Below are 15,212 nucleotides of genomic sequence, written 5' to 3'. Positions count from 1 at the left end.
AGTGCCAATTCCTGGTGCAGTTAAAGGGTACTGCTTGGGTAGAAGCCCTAAGTTTCCCGTTGGATGGGGTGGGGTGGCTATTCTTACTTAAGGAGGCAATCTAAGTTACATTTCTCCTTAAGCACTGGAGGGAAGAGGAAAGCCCTTTTCTCTATCAAGGGCAACCCTAAGGCAAAAGATGAGAAATATGATGGAGAGGGAAAGCAAGGACCTCTGTCTAATCCGGAATGGAACAATAGATTAAAGTGAGGTATCCTTGAAAAAATTAAGTTCTAACATAAAATTGATTTCCACATCACCTGAACGATGAGAAAATTCAATTACCCACAAAGTAACGAGACGTTTCTAATAGGGAAGCCCTAGCCTGAGAAGAATCAGAGGCCTCTGCATTACATCATAATGGCCAAGTTGTGATGTCACTGCAGAGCACCCATACTTATATTGTGAAACCAGATAGGCTAAAGGGTAGAGTCAGCATGAAGAGCAGACACCCAAGGAGAGGTAAGTGGGGGCGTTGCAGAAGTTTTCTCCATGGCTTATTGCCTAAGGTCCCTCTGTGGCCCTAATGTCTTTCCAGACGTCTCACATCTTAGTTTAGTGGTAGGTCTTTCTGAAATCCTTCTTTCACAAACTCCTTCACTGCAGCTTTTGATATCCCAGTTCCTCAAGACTTGCAGTTCTGATTGGTTAGCACTCAGCTTTTGTATTTCTTAGGAAACAAGGCACAGAACAGTGGAGCATGGTTCCCCTAAATGAGGCAGAAACTCACCATATCCATTTGGGTAGTCCCAGAGGTAGATCGAAGTTTTTGGGTGCTTGAAACATACAACTTTCAGAGCCTTTTGAAAAGAAACATAAATGCATTAGGCCCAACAATGAAAGTGCTTTAGAATGAGAAAATATAAATTATAATTTTTATTTTTTTTTTAATTTTTTTACTGTTTATTTTTTGAGAGAGAGAGAGAGAGACAGAGTGTGAGCAGGGGAGGGGCAGAGAGAAAGGGAGACACGGAATCTGAAGCAGGCTCCAGAGCCTGACGCAGGGCTCAGACTCACAAACTGTGAGATCATGACCTGAGCTGAAGTCGGACACTTAACCGACTGAGCCACCCAGGTGCCCCTAAATTATAATTTTTAAAGAGCTGACAAATATAACATAAAATCAAGAAAAATAACACAATTTTTTAAGTGTCTACTTAACATATTTTTTTACAATTTTGTTTTTGGCTGCATGCTCTTTAATATTTTTTCATATGATGCTTATATATATAATGTTTTCTATAAGGAGTATAGAAAGGTAATTCAGTCTTCTACATGATCACTTTTTAAAAATTCTTAGTGATTTAGAAAATGTTCACCTTCGCACTTTATAAGTGGTAATGTCATAATTTTTAGCATTTTTGTCAAACTTGAAGAAAACACTCAAATTTCTTTGATATTTGTGGTGTAAAATTTCAGAGCACTTCAAATTTGTAATGATTAATGCCATATACTCTGAATTGTTGACATTAGAATTATACCTAGAAGTTATATGTATTAGTCTGCTGGAGTTGCCATACAAAATACAACAGACTGGGTAGCTGAAACAGAAATTCTCCCACAGTGTAGAGGATAGAAGTCTGAGATCAAGGCATTGGCAGAGTTGACTTGATTCTGAGGTTCCCCTCCTTGGCTTATAGACAGACATCTTCTCCCTAGCTTCTCATGGTCTTTCCTATGTTCATGTCTGTGTCCAAATTTCCTATTGTAAAGACACCAGTCATACTGGGTTAGGACTCACCCTGAAGACTTCGTTTTAACTTAATTACCTCTTTATAGACCTTACTTCCAAATAAACTTACATTCTAAAGTACTAGGAATTAGGACTTTACTATATGAATGGGGGGGGGGGCAACACCATTCAGCCTATAACACTGTGCTTAATATTAAACTACTTACTAATAAACTACTAACCCCAAACTAAATGTATCCTCAAATTAACTTCCCTAGCCAATCCCCAAATATCCATGGCATTTCCACTGCCACCTGACAAAAGAAGAAGTGTAATGGAGGGGAAGTCAGAAAGAAAGGGGACCTCAATCTTAACCAATTGCAGTTTAAATATTTTTTTCAAAATTTACAAAAAGCCATGACCACATTATCACATTGCTGGGGCTCTAGTGCACCTACAGTGCTTTAGAAGAGGTCTGTGCAAGGGATGGTCCTAAAAGTTCAGTTTCTTTACCTATAGGGTAAATGTGTCTGTCAGTCCTGCTAGTATCTGAACCATGCAAACAGAACAGAATTTTCACCAAAGATGGGGGATTAACATCTCTACATTGAGGATAACATGAGTCCCCACTCTTCTGCACTAGTCCCAGGAAGAGCTGGGAGGGTTAGTGTCTTGCTAAAGGTGAGGCCCTCCTTTCTCTGATATTGTCAGCCTGGATCTCTTCCTCTCTTCCAATCCCCACCACAGGACACTCCATCTTCTAAATCTTTAGGGTGAAATCCACATCAAAGAGGGAGGCTTCAGCCTGTACTCCAAAACTAGGGCAGAGGAGTTTCTTCTGTCCTTGGATTTTCCTTCTCCTAAACCTGTCTTCAATTCTGCTCCCTACTTCTGTCTCAGGAGCGTGTTTCTGAGAATTGAAAGGTGGCACATTTGTCCATCTTTCATATTTCCAAGCCCATGATCAGTGATGCCCAGAATGCCTAATTGAATCCTCTAGGGACTGGCACTACGTTCCCACAGACATTGCCTGCCTGGCTTTCCAGCCAGATAAGCATGTCAACCAGACAACCCAGTCTTGTTATTTTTTTAGATTATGAAAGAACAACCTCTCCACTGAAAACTGAGGGCTGCTGCTGCCTACAATGTTTCACTTTTCCTTTCATCACTTACAAACCATTGGGGCATTGTAGTAGTCATGATTTAGGACAAACTTTGTATATACCACCAGCCCTGGCTTAAACCCTGAGGGATCAGAAGTTTCTAACTCTAAATCTGAGTATATATATCTTTGCTTTTTTTACTCCTATGATGTTTTTGCCGGATACCAGTTTGAAGGATGTAGGGCTGGCTCTTAGAAGTTTAGTTTTATTAAATGTAATGGGGCTGGGGGCAGGCAGGGGTAAATACAGGGATAGTAACATAAAATAGGGCTCAATGCTGAAGAGGAAATAAATTTTCTTTCTTTCTTTCTTTCTTTCTTTCTTTCTTTCTTTCTTATCTAGGAAATAAATTTCTGAATTCTGACAACCTTGAAAGAGCTCTAGACCTTAAATTGGAGTAATAATGAGTAGTGGTGTTTTGGGGGAGTATATAGAGAGGGGTGAGGTCTATCTGCGGAATACAGGGCAAAGTCTGAAATTTTTTTATAAATTACTGTGGCTATATAAGCTATTAAGTGACCTAAATAGGCAAGAAGACAGTTTCAAAGACCATCGTGAGAACAAAAGAATCACTTCAGAAAGTACCATTCCCAAGTTTTAGTCAAAGACGGAGAATCCTAAATATACAAACTTTTGGCCCAGAACTTCGGGGTGTGGACTACCACTTTGGTGAAAAGTCCATTTCATTGCCATCCCTTTCTAGACAAGAGAAAACCAAGGTCCCCAGATATGAGGTGGAGTTCCAGGTCCTCTTCACTGGGACAGAAAGGGGACCTGGGGATCTGGTAGGTCCCAAACAGGTGCCCCCTTCTGACACTTCGTCTTTGGGAACACCTGTGCAGTGTTCCGAAGGCGCCGGACAGCTAGGATCCTCGTCTTTCAGGTGGCAAGACATTTGATCCATCTGTAGAACAAGTTCCCGGTTGCTCTAGGCGCTACATTTACAACGACGCTGCTGACGGCGGTTGGGCCCTCGGCTGGGCGGGCGCGGCTCAGCTCGTGCGTAAGTCTGACAAGGGGGTGCTGAAAAAAGTCTTCCTTCAGGAAGAACAAATAGGGAATAATTGTAAGGCAATTCAACAAACTGCTGTGAATTCCCAGGGGAATTTCGGGACGACCAGGGCTCGCAGTGCTCCGAAGGTCCGGCGCGGAAAGGTCGAAGGCGGGGGGAGGTACCATTCACAGCACCCTGGCCCCGGGGGACATCTTCCCTGCCCCACGCAGCCAATAGCCACCCCGGCTGAAGCCGACGCAGCCAATAGCCGACTTCAGCCGAGACTCACGCAGCCAATGGTCGGCCCAGTGCGTTCCGCCAGTGTCCGCCTGCCTGCGTCTACCAATCCGGACTCGGGCCACCTTGGCACCGCCCCTGGAGCACCCCCCACCCTTCCGCCCCGCCCCCAACTCGCTCGAGCAGGGTTGGGCTTAGACGGGCGCGCTCTCGGGGACAGGGGGGGCAGTCCCGGTCCCGGCCCTCCGCGCGGGTGGGCTTGGAGCAGGCCGCACCGGGCGGGAACCCCACTCCCACCCCGGAGGCCCCCTGCCCTTTCTCCCCCTTTCCCCCCGGCCCATGGTGCGAGGCTGGGAGCCGCCGCCCGGGCCGGACCGCGGTGAGTGATCCCCAGCCCCTTCGACTTCCCCTCCTAGCCCCTGTACGATCTCCGACCTCCGGAGCCCCATCCCCGCGCTGGGGGGAGGAGGATTCTAGGCTCGAAGTCGCCTGGTTCTCTCTTTCTCCTCTGGACTTTTCGGTTCCCTGTTGTAACTGGGGGAGGGTGAGTGGGTGTGTAGGGAGGAGGGGAAGGCTGGATTGGGACGGTCTCGGCGAGGGGAGGATTGAGATTCGCCTGCTCCCTGGGGCTCATCGCCCCAAGTGCAGCAACTTTTTGTTCTCTGACCCAGTTTGGAGCCTTGTAGACTGCCTGCGAAATGGAGGATAGGAGAAACGTTTCCTTCCCAGGCCTCCACCTCCCCCCCACGACTACCTCCTGGCGACCTCAGCACACGTACAGAAATCTGGCCTTACTTCTGGGAAGCAGTGGTCTTTGGGAATGAAACGTTTGGGAGAAACTGCCCCTGACCCCCCTACCCAGCCATACTCAGAAAACAAACCAGGAAAAAGAACCCAAATCCTCAGAGGTTCCTGGTTTTGCGTCCTAATATGAGACTTCTAAACTGAAAGAAGACTCAAGCTGAGACCTGTTTGGTAATGTGGGCCCAGATCAGGAGATCTTTTATCATACAAACCCTCCTTCTCACCATACATTTGAAGCCCTTTTATATTATATGATTAGGACAGGTAGATGGCAATGATTGGGAAAAAAAAAAAAGCCAGTTAAACTTGGGAATTTTTTAAATGATGCATACATCTCTTAAGCATTGTCATTAAAAGTATATTCATTTCACCAATCTTTTGGGGTAATATCCAGGCGTTTTCTTTATAAGTCTGCTGACTGGAGTTCCCAACTGCCTTTCTGGTATAAACTACACAAGCAAATCTCAAATCTGGCTGCACCCTGAGAACTTTTAAAAGTACTGATGCCTGAGCCCCAGTCCAGACTAATTAAGTCAGAATGAGGAGGAAGGTTCCCTGGTTTAAATTTCCCAGGTAATTCTAATGTGCCACTGCCTCTCATCATCTATGATTTCCAGGTTTGGTTTATTTAAAATGGAGTGAGAATCTAAACACTTTTGAAGCAATCTGAATGTAGAATACTTTTGAGATTTTTAAGTCCCCTGCCCCTCCAATCTTTTACAGTTGCCTACCATTCCCAACTCAACAATTGTACACTCGTTGTATTATGTCTTTCCAAAGCATTTGACTTTGTTTTCATAGAAACAATTTTTAATGCACTAGTTTTTCATAGGTTTATGTGGTATTTAATTATGTTATTATATAAATAAAAAATACAACAGGCATAAACAGGTTTGGAATCATATACAACTTGGCCCAAGCACACAGGGCAGCTGAAAGAAGCAGATGATTTTGGCACACTAGAGAGTAGCCTACCAGGCTCTAGGATGTAGCACACTGTGGGTATTGGTCATATAATCCAGTGGGTTAAGCCAGGCTCCTGGCCCAGCTGAACACCCCTCCCTTCCACTATCTCCAACTAGTATCACCAATACCCAGTCCCTTCTAGACCTATTTAAATTCTCCTGAGTCTTTCCATCCACTCTTTCCATTCATTCACATCAAGATGTATGTTCCTCTTTAAGCAATTACCACCGCTGCCTTTTTATTCAGTTGGGAGGACATAAGGCAGAGGTTCGTAACCTGGGCTTCTGGGCAGTGAGCCCTCTGAGATTATATATATATATGGATGTTTATTGGGGGGGGCGGGTAGTCATAACTTTCTGAGGGTCCATACCTTTATCTGATTCCCAAAGAAGTTCATGACCCAAAAAGTTGAGAAACATGTAAGTTGAATACCACTAAAAATTCTTTAAGGCCCTTAAAACTATCACCAAAACACATTTCAGGCAGCACTGCAGTTCTGTGAATAAAGATTTAGGGAATTTACGCAGGATCATATCTAGTCTCTCATTTGAACTGTCTCCTGCTTTAACCATAAGTCTAATAAGATCAAGCCTAAAGTTGTGAACACCTTTTTCCTAGGATTGTATGGACACCTACATGAAGTTTAAGGCAGTCCATTCTTTTCTTCCATCTGTCCACGGGCATGGAAAGCCCAAAGGGAAAGAGGGGTGATATCCTGTCTCTGTTTTTCTGATTATATTTTTTATTAGCTACTTAAAGTAGCAATAGGGCAAATCCAACATACTCAATAAGGATCAAATTTAGTAATTATTCAGAATTGATAATCCCACCATTACTACCATCTCTGCCCACAGGAGTCCTTTTTTCTCCAGTTTTGATTTCCCTTCTTTTTCTAACCTCTCCAAATGGAGGCACAAGAACACAAGACCCCATAGTGCCTTCATGGTGGTTTTGATTACTGTGGGGCCTACCCTCTTTGTTAATACCTCTCATGAGCCACTCTCTGATTGTAGCTTCTTCCTATGCCAAAGCAGATTCTTCCAGGGAGGCACCAGGTAGCTATACAGCTGTGCCTTAATTTAAGCCACCATTCTATATCAGGAAGTCTTCCACAATTTGTTTTGTGTAATTGGAAAACTGGATGTATATAGTACACCAAATATGGTATTTGTATTACTACATGTTATATTGAAACATCAAACTGATGTCATGAGAATCTGGAGGATAGCAACCCACATGAATGAAAGCAAAATGCTTCCTTGTAAGGCTTATAGCTGTGCCTGCCTTATTTCCTGTCTGGCAGTCTTCATCCTTACACTGGACTGCTTTCTTCCTTATGCTACATTTTTCTCATATCTAAAATGTTATTGTGTCCTTAAAAAACAAGACACAAATAAGGTTAGTAGATGTCAAGTGTTGCAGTCATTAAGTATTGTCCAGCTTAAAATTGGTGGTGTTCCTGGTGGGCCACAATGTCTAAATGGTAGTTTAGCACCTAGCTGTGCAAGCATTTGTTCATAGGCCATGTAGCTGTGTCTGGGATGAACCTACAGGGTGAAGGTAGAGCTACTACTAAATTGGCAATTCATCTGGAAATCAAAAAGGATTTATATCCAAATTATGGATTCAATTCTCCTAAAGCTGTTGTTCTCATCCTTTCTTTTTCTTTTTTTTTTTTTTTAAACAACAAAATCCATTCGGGAATTCTATCCAACTCCCAAAATATGGAAAGCATAAAATTATATATACCCTAGTTTCTTCCACTGCTCATTAGAATTAGGACCCTGCAAAAACAGATTGAAAACAAGGATTTTAAAGAATTCAGCCTTGGCTGCATTTCCCTCCTTGTGTCTAGAAAAGGAGCATTACCATATATCAGAATCACCCTGTGAGGCTGAAGTCATGAGGAAAGCTATTTGTTGAGCCTTTACTTTGTTCTAGGCATCATGTCAACTGCGTTTTTTTAATTTAGTCATAAACTTGCAAGGAAGGTGCTGTTCTGACCTTTTTTTCTGATCGGAAACTAAGGCTTAGTGAAGTTAAATAATTTGTCCAAGGACAGCAGCATTCTAGGAAGTGGTGGAGCTGCAATTAATCTCAAAACTGCCTCACCCCAGGCCTCCACCCCAACAGCTGCTTTAGGCCTTGCCTACGCAGGACACCTAGTGCATAGTAGGTGCTTGGTAAAAATATATAACTTTACATACACTTGGCACTGTATGCATTTTTTACACATGAAGAAACAAAAGCTCATTTAGCTACTTGTCCAAAATCACATAGCTGGTAAGTGGCGGAACTGGGATTCAAACTGCAGGTTGGCTTTACTCAAGGATCATATTTCTATCCACTCTGCTATGCTGTCTCTGTTTACCCTCTTAACGTTCTCTTCAAGCTGTATAGCCTTTAGGATCTGCATGGCCTTCGGTTCATTAGATCTGCTTTTTAAAAGTAAATGGTGACACATCAAAATGCTACCAAATTTTTCTAATTGTCATATAAAATCCTTTGATACCACACTGCACTGTAACTTCCTGGGCTTGAGATTCTTCTCAGTTCATCATGTAGCATATACATAGGAATCCTGTCGCATCCTTAACATATCAGAGGTAAATATTTATAAACTCGGGTGGGATTCCTCTAAGTGGAAAGGGTAACAGATGTGTTAAAGAGTTTCTATTTCTAATGCCCAGACAGGGAGCTGAGTTAAAATTTGGTCAACAGAACTTTCTGGGAAATAACCTGAGCAGGTGTTTCAGGAAGGCCAGAGTCAGGGCCTGTCCCTGCAGCCCCCATACCCACAGACCTGGGAGCAGTGGTGCTGCTGGGGAGCTTGCAGGACCTGGCTGCAATTCCTAATGAATCTGCCTACCTGGCTCTGGGAAGAAAGCTGGGCTGCAGAGATAAGAGCTGCAGGCCCTCTGCCCTGTGTGGAGGAGCTGTTACAGTCTGAAGGAGCTCTTCCCAACTCCCCCTGAGAGACACTGAGCTGTTGAAGAGACAAAGGGGGGAGGGGGAGGGGGAGGGGCTAACCTTTGTTCCGTGGAGGACTTGAGGTGGAAACAGTTCCCTCTCTCTACCCCCAAAGACCCAGGGGGAGTAACCCCATTTATCCCGGATACCCTATCAATTATCCTACAGAGAGAAAATAAAGCTTAGCAGATTTGGGTTTAGGGCTTGAAGGTACTATCATTCCTCTGCCTGCAGGACTTCACCACCAAGAAGAGAAAAGGAATGGGGGCAGGGGCTAGGCAGAAGGACAGTACTATCTGTCCTGCCTTCTAGAAATTCCTCTCTTGGATTCCCTGTCTCCACATTCTAGAGGTAATCATAAATTGTCAGGAGCTAAAGCATTTGCATCAGTTCTGAGATTACTGCACTTCATGTTTTTGTGGTTGAGTTTCCATTTTGTGACTCCTGTTCCATGATCTTAGAGGGTGAAGTGAGTTTGCATCAGAAAAATAAAGGCAATATAAGGATGCGTGTTCCTCCTTAACCTCTAAAGACAGATTTCACTAGTCACGTGACTTGGGGTAATGAACTTCTATGGACTTCGTTTTTTTCCATACATATGATAGGAATTATAACAGGCTCCTAAGGTTATGAAAATTAAATGAGAAATTTTTTTAAAGCACTTTAAAAGCATTCCAAAACAGTACACAATAGACAGTTGATTGTATTGGAGTCCAACATTTTGTTTGGCAGAAAATGAGCAATGGGCTGAAAGAGGAGCCCCAGTGATTGAGCTGTTTCTCTTCTTATTACAGCTATCTCTGAAGGGCACAAGTCAGAAAGCACCATGCCTCCTAATAAAGAGGCCAGCAGTCTTAATAGCTCCCCTGCGGGGCTCATCTGCCTCCCTCCAATCTCCGAGGAGCTACAGCTTGTGTGGACCCAGGCAGCCCAGACCAGTGAGCTGGATGGCAATGAACACTTGCTACAAACCTTCAGCTACTTTCCCTATCCCAGTCTAGCAGACATTGCTCTTCTCTGCTTACGCTATGGGCTGCAGATGGAAAAAGTCAAGACTTGGTTCATGGCCCAGCGCCTCCGCTGTGGCATTAGTTGGTCATCTGAAGAAATAGAAGAGACTCGAGCCCGAGTGGTCTACCATCGGGACCAGCTCCATTTCAAATCCCTTCTCTCTTTTACTCATCACGCAGGGCGGCCCCCTGAGGAGGTGTCTCCTTCTCCAGTGCCACCTCCAGAACAAATGGGTCTTGGAATAGTGCCCTTGACTCTTAGTGAGCCTACCCAGATGAAAGGATTGAAGGTAGAGCCTGAGGAGTCCTCAGAGCTGCTGAGTCACCAGAAAGCAAAGGAACCCCTGATGGCACCTGGCAGTGGGACATTCTCCCACCAATCAGATTTTTGGCAGGATCTTCAAAGCAGTGGCCTCTCTAAGGAGCAGGCAGGCAAGGGTCCCAATCAGTCACATGGCCTAGGTTCTGCTTCCTGGAACCACTCCACAGCTGTCCACCAGCCACGTGCTCGGGATAAGCCCCCACCAATCTCATTACTTGCCAGTAGTTGTAAGCAGGAGTCAGCATCTATTATGACTCCTTCTTCTTCCTCTACCTCTTCCACTTTCCAGGTACTGGCTAATGGAGCTACTGCCACCTCTAAACCCCTCCAGTCATTGGGCTGTATCTCACAGCCACTGTCACCCAATGAACAGGCACTGCCCCCACATCTGGAGCCAGCCTGGCCCCAGGGGCTAAGACATAACTCAGTACCAGGTAGGGTTGGCCCTGCAGAGTACCTTTCCCCAGATATGCAACGCCAGCGAAAGACCAAGCGCAAAACCAAAGAGCAGCTGGCTATCCTCAAATCTTTCTTTTTACAGTGCCAATGGGCACGGCGTGAGGATTACCATAAATTAGAACAGATCACTGGCTTACCTCGGCCTGAGATTATTCAGTGGTTTGGTGACACACGCTATGCTTTGAAGCATGGGCAACTAAAATGGTTTCGGGACAACGCAGTACCTGGTGCCCCTAGTTTCCAGGACCCAGCAATTCCCACACCCCCACCTTCAACCCGCTCCTTGAATGAATGGGCTGAGACACCACCTTTGCCAAACCCCCCACCCCCACCGGATATACGACCCTTGGAGAGGTACTGGGCAGCCCACCAACAGCTTCGGGAAAGTGATATCCCTCAACTGAGTCAGGCATCAAGGCTTAGCACCCAGCAGGTACTGGATTGGTTTGACTCTCGTTTACCTGAGCCAGCTGAGGTGGTGGTTTGTCTAGATGAAGAAGAGGAGGAGGAGGAGGAGGAACTGCCAGAAGATGATGAGGATGAAGAGGAGGAGGAGGAGGAAGATGATGACGAGGATGATGATGTGATCATACAAGACTGAGGGGTGGGGGAGGGGAGGGGAGGTCTGTTACTAAAAGATGAACCAACTTAGTAACTGTTTAAACAAAGAAACCACATTTTTTTAATTACCTTGTGGCAAAGAACTAAAAAGCTTTGTGTTCTTGAGGTTGGGGGATGGGGGATATAGTGAGGGTGGGCCAGGGAGGATGACCATAGGACCCAAAGAGAGGTGAGGATCGGTTGGGCAGAAATCAGGCCTTTAGTCTCGGGTGAAGAGAGTGCTAAGGATCTGGTCCAAACCATGGGCTGGGAAACAGTTATTGCTCTCTTCATGTCTGTTCTTTCCCCTTATTGTACTAAGGAGAGGCCAGACATTGGCCCCACGTCTTTAGTACTGGAAAGGAGGAGTAAAGAATTTTGATTCAATTGATGATTCTAGTGCATCCCCCAGTCTCACCATTTTCCCTGGAATATAAGGCTGCCTCACACCCACCCCTTTCTTCTCTGAGCACGAGTCCGTGCATAATACAGCTGAGAGTCTTAGTGTGTCCCAGTCTCACTACAAGTATTTCCTTCATGCACACCAACTTGACGCTGGGTTTTCCCTGCTTCATTACTGAGTTGCACAGGTAGCAGAATGTTTTCACTTCTGATACTGGGACCATTTTGCCTTGTACTTTTTTATCTTTTTCCAAAATCCCTCGTTCTGTTCACTATTTGTCTCAGGGTAAATCTTCCCCATGGAGCTTGTGAAAAAGTTTAATAATTGGGTGGAGAATAATTTAGACTGGATATTTATTGGATGTGGGAACTGGGGGGAAATGTCCTTTTAAAAAGTAGAATTAGGTTACAGAGGGTAGAGGAGAGGGATGATTTCTACTGTTCAGAAGGTGGGTGCAGGTAGGTTGCAGGTTTGGTTTTACAAATCTGAAACTTCCTCCTGCCTAGCTTGACAAAGACTAATTTTTCATCTTTTTGGTGTTGGCTCAATGTGTGTCTATAATAGAGACTTTTTCCCCTCTTTATAGGATCTGTCTTGGGGACAGAGGGACCCTGGTCTTAACTGAATTGATTATTGATGTTTTAGAATGGTTTTCATCAGTTGGAGTCAGATATAAAGATATCAATGGGTTAACCATCTAGAAATAAGAGTGGAAGCCCCAAATTGCTAGAATAATAAAAGGCCAAAAATAAAATTGTTTCTCCTCCACTTTGCCACTTCTATGGTTTAGAAATTAATGGAGCCAAATCTATTAACATTCTGACTTAGTATACTTTTTTTTTTTTTTTTTTTTTAGAATCAGGATATATTGAGGTAGGTTAAAAGAATAAAACTTTAAAAGGCAATACATCAGTATCTTATCACTGGGAAGATTTGTTTCCTATACTGCTATAGGACAGGCTCTTCCCAGAAAAGATGTCTAGAAATACCTTTAAAAATAAACTCAAGAGTTCCAGAAAGGGTAGGGAATGCTAGTTCAGCCTCATGGTCATTCCCAGGACTCAATTTATTTCTGGCAGATGTTTGCTATCTTTATATTTTTTTTCAAAATTTTTGCTTATGGTCTGCCTGCCACTGGCCAACCCATTTAATTCCTCATTTCTACTCTTTAATACCCAAAGAAGAATACATGTTCCATCTCACTGGTGGTGTTCTTTGCCCATTCCACCATTCTAGAGCTTGTAATATACCAATAGAGCTGCAATAACAATAAAAGGACATCTTTATTTTATCTGTGTACTTTAGTAAGCTGAAAGTCTGGGTCTCCAGCTGTTATCAGACAGAAAGGAAAATCAACATAGTTAACTAGGCATAGAGGAAACAATAGACAAACAGAAGTAGTATAATAAATTAGGACAAGGAACAGAGTTGTTTATTAGCTTTGGCAATAGGTGAATACATCCAAAGCTTAAAAAATGAAATCTAGAAATAAAACATACTTAACAAGTGTATGATTTCGCACCTCCAGTGAGCCAAGAATTTTTTTACAATATTTGTTTTAAGTTGTAGGAAATGAGAGAGCTACATTTGAGTGTGGGAGAAATCTAAACATCTTCCTGAAGAACTAGCCTTATATAATGCTGATCGTTTTCCTAGGAGGTAATATAGGGTGTATATGGTAAAGAACAAAGCAGATAAGGGTACACAGTGAAATGTGGAAAGAAACCAGGGAAACATTTTCCAAAACCATCACACTTAATGAGTATTGGATGCTATATGCCTTCCTTAAGCAATATATATGGATTGGACCTTGAAGACGATCTATCTGGAAGTAGTCCATGCTTCTCTTGCCCTGGCTAATCCCATCTGTCTCTGTTCGTACAGAGTCTGCAGCAGAGGACAGGAAGGCAGATATGGGCATTTATAACAAAAAGGGCAAATAAGGCCCTCTTAAACCACTTTATGAAGTTTATTAAGACAGCAAGCCACCACTGTGCTTCCCCATAGTTTTCTCCATTGCATGATAACTGTTCCAAGATTTGTACTAAGATTTGATACATCTGTGACAAAGCCTTTGTTGCTAATTATGAAACTCTACAACATCTGAGTGGCTTATGGTGATAATAAGGCAGAATATTTAAAGAACTACTTTGGAAGACCTGGAACCTATGACTACTATGCTGAAATGTGCTTACCAGGGAGGCAGGATTCTTATGCCCTGGGGAGGTGGCACTTAACTTCAATAGCTTTTTTTTTTTTTTTTAATCTTACTGAAATTTTCAAAAAATACAAAAGTAAAGTAGTATAATGGACTGATGAGTATCCATCACCCAACTTCAACAAATAGCTCATGGCCAATTTTTTTCATTTCTACTCTCACTGCCCCATGTCCACTAGATTATATACTAAAGCAAAACCCAGACAATCCCTTAACTTCCTATTTCTAAATATTTTAGTATGTATCTCCAAAAGATAGACTATTTTTAAAAACAACCACAATAGTAGTATGCCCACACACAAAAACTAAGAATTCCTTAATATTGGGGTGCCTGTGTGACTCCGTCAGTTAAGCGTCTGACTTCAGGTAAAGATCTCACGGTTTGTGAGTTAGATCAAGCCCCTGCTGTCAGCTCAGAGCCTGCTTCAGATGCTCTGTCCCCATCTCTCTGCCCCTCCCTTACTGCACACATGTGTGCGCTCTTTCTCTCTCTCTCAAAAAATAAAAAATAAACATTAAAAAAAACAATATAAAATGTCCAACAGGTATTCAGTTTTCAACTTTCTCATAAATGTATGTTTGTGTGTGTGTGTGTGTGTGTGTGTGTTATACAGTTTTAATCAGGCTCCAATAGGGGCCATATGTTTGCAGATGGTTTATATGTCCCTTAAGTCTTTTTTCATCTGTAGGTAAATCCCTCCATTTGTAAGGATCTCAGGGATGTTATTTCCCCAGTGTTGCCTCTTGCGGCTTAGACCCTAATTCCTTGCCAATGAAAATAAAGGGCATTTGGAATATGAGAGCAAAATATTTACCCACCTTAGTATGTCCTTGGGCTCACCAGGAGCTTGGCATGGAAAAGAGCCTAAATATCCTCAAAACCTGGGCCATAAAAGTTAACTTAAAAGGCAAGACTGGACTTGGCACGTAGAGCTCCTTACAAACCTCTCTCCTTATTCCCATGCCTTCTTCCTCTTGTTGCTGACATATCATAGTCCCATAAATTTATAAAGCCTTATTCTAACCATCTCTAGAGAAGTACATGTGATTTTTCCTAGTTCAAGTAGTACCTCTATCCAAAAGATATATTCCATTGAAATACTTTTTTGTGGAGCTTTTGGGAATGTCAGTTGTGTCTACGCACTTAGTTCACACTGGCCCAGACCTCTCAGTTTAAAGGCATTCACTACCATGTGACCTAATTTTTAAACCCCAAACCAGGAAGCTGATCTGATAGTAGGAAAGAATCTTTGAAATTGAAACCATTCTGGAAAATTGTGAACATTTGGTTACCACACTTGAAACCCATATCATTCTCCACTGGTTACATTTTACCACCTTAAGAGGAGACCAAA

General features: G+C 43.2%; 2 protein-coding genes across 7 annotated transcripts in view; one reads left to right on the top strand and one right to left on the bottom strand.

Annotated features, from left to right (window-relative positions):
• Positions 1-405: 405 nt before the first annotated feature.
• On the top strand, positions 406-14,349 carry HOMEZ (homeobox and leucine zipper encoding). 3 transcript variants are annotated; one of them, XM_060619250.3, is made up of 2 exons: positions 406-501; positions 9,640-14,349. In XM_060619250.3, the coding sequence occupies exons 1-2, from the start codon at positions 414-416 to the stop codon at positions 11,235-11,237; spliced, it is 1,686 nt and encodes a 561-aa protein (XP_060475233.1). In that variant the 5' UTR covers positions 406-413; the 3' UTR covers positions 11,238-14,349. The 3 variants fall into 3 exon arrangements, with proteins under 3 accessions (XP_060475233.1, XP_060475235.1, XP_060475234.1); XM_060619252.3 differs by lacking the exon at positions 406-501 and adding an exon at positions 3,770-3,877; XM_060619251.3 differs by lacking the exon at positions 406-501 and adding an exon at positions 4,277-4,484.
• RNF212B (ring finger protein 212B) overlaps positions 3,457-15,212 on the bottom strand; it is a 63,761-nt gene continuing 52,005 nt past the window's right edge. For 2 of the 4 annotated variants that reach the window (XM_060619257.1, XM_078448388.1), the window contains one exon: positions 12,906-13,526. In XM_060619257.1, coding sequence (XP_060475240.1) covers positions 13,270-13,526 — 257 coding nt within the window. In that variant the 3' untranslated portion in view covers positions 12,906-13,269. Of the gene's footprint in view, positions 3,913-12,905; positions 13,527-15,212 lie in introns of those variants that run through there. The other 2 variants (XM_081795898.1, XM_081795899.1) reach the window with 2 other exon arrangements.

The sequence above is a fragment of the Panthera onca genome, chromosome B3 (assembly GCF_046562875.1).
Source record: "Panthera onca isolate mPanOnc1 chromosome B3, mPanOnc1 haplotype 2, whole genome shotgun sequence".
Lineage (NCBI taxonomy): Eukaryota > Metazoa > Chordata > Mammalia > Carnivora > Felidae > Panthera > Panthera onca.
The sequence above is the reverse complement of the archived record's forward strand: the minus strand, read 5'-3'. Positions and strand labels throughout refer to the sequence as shown.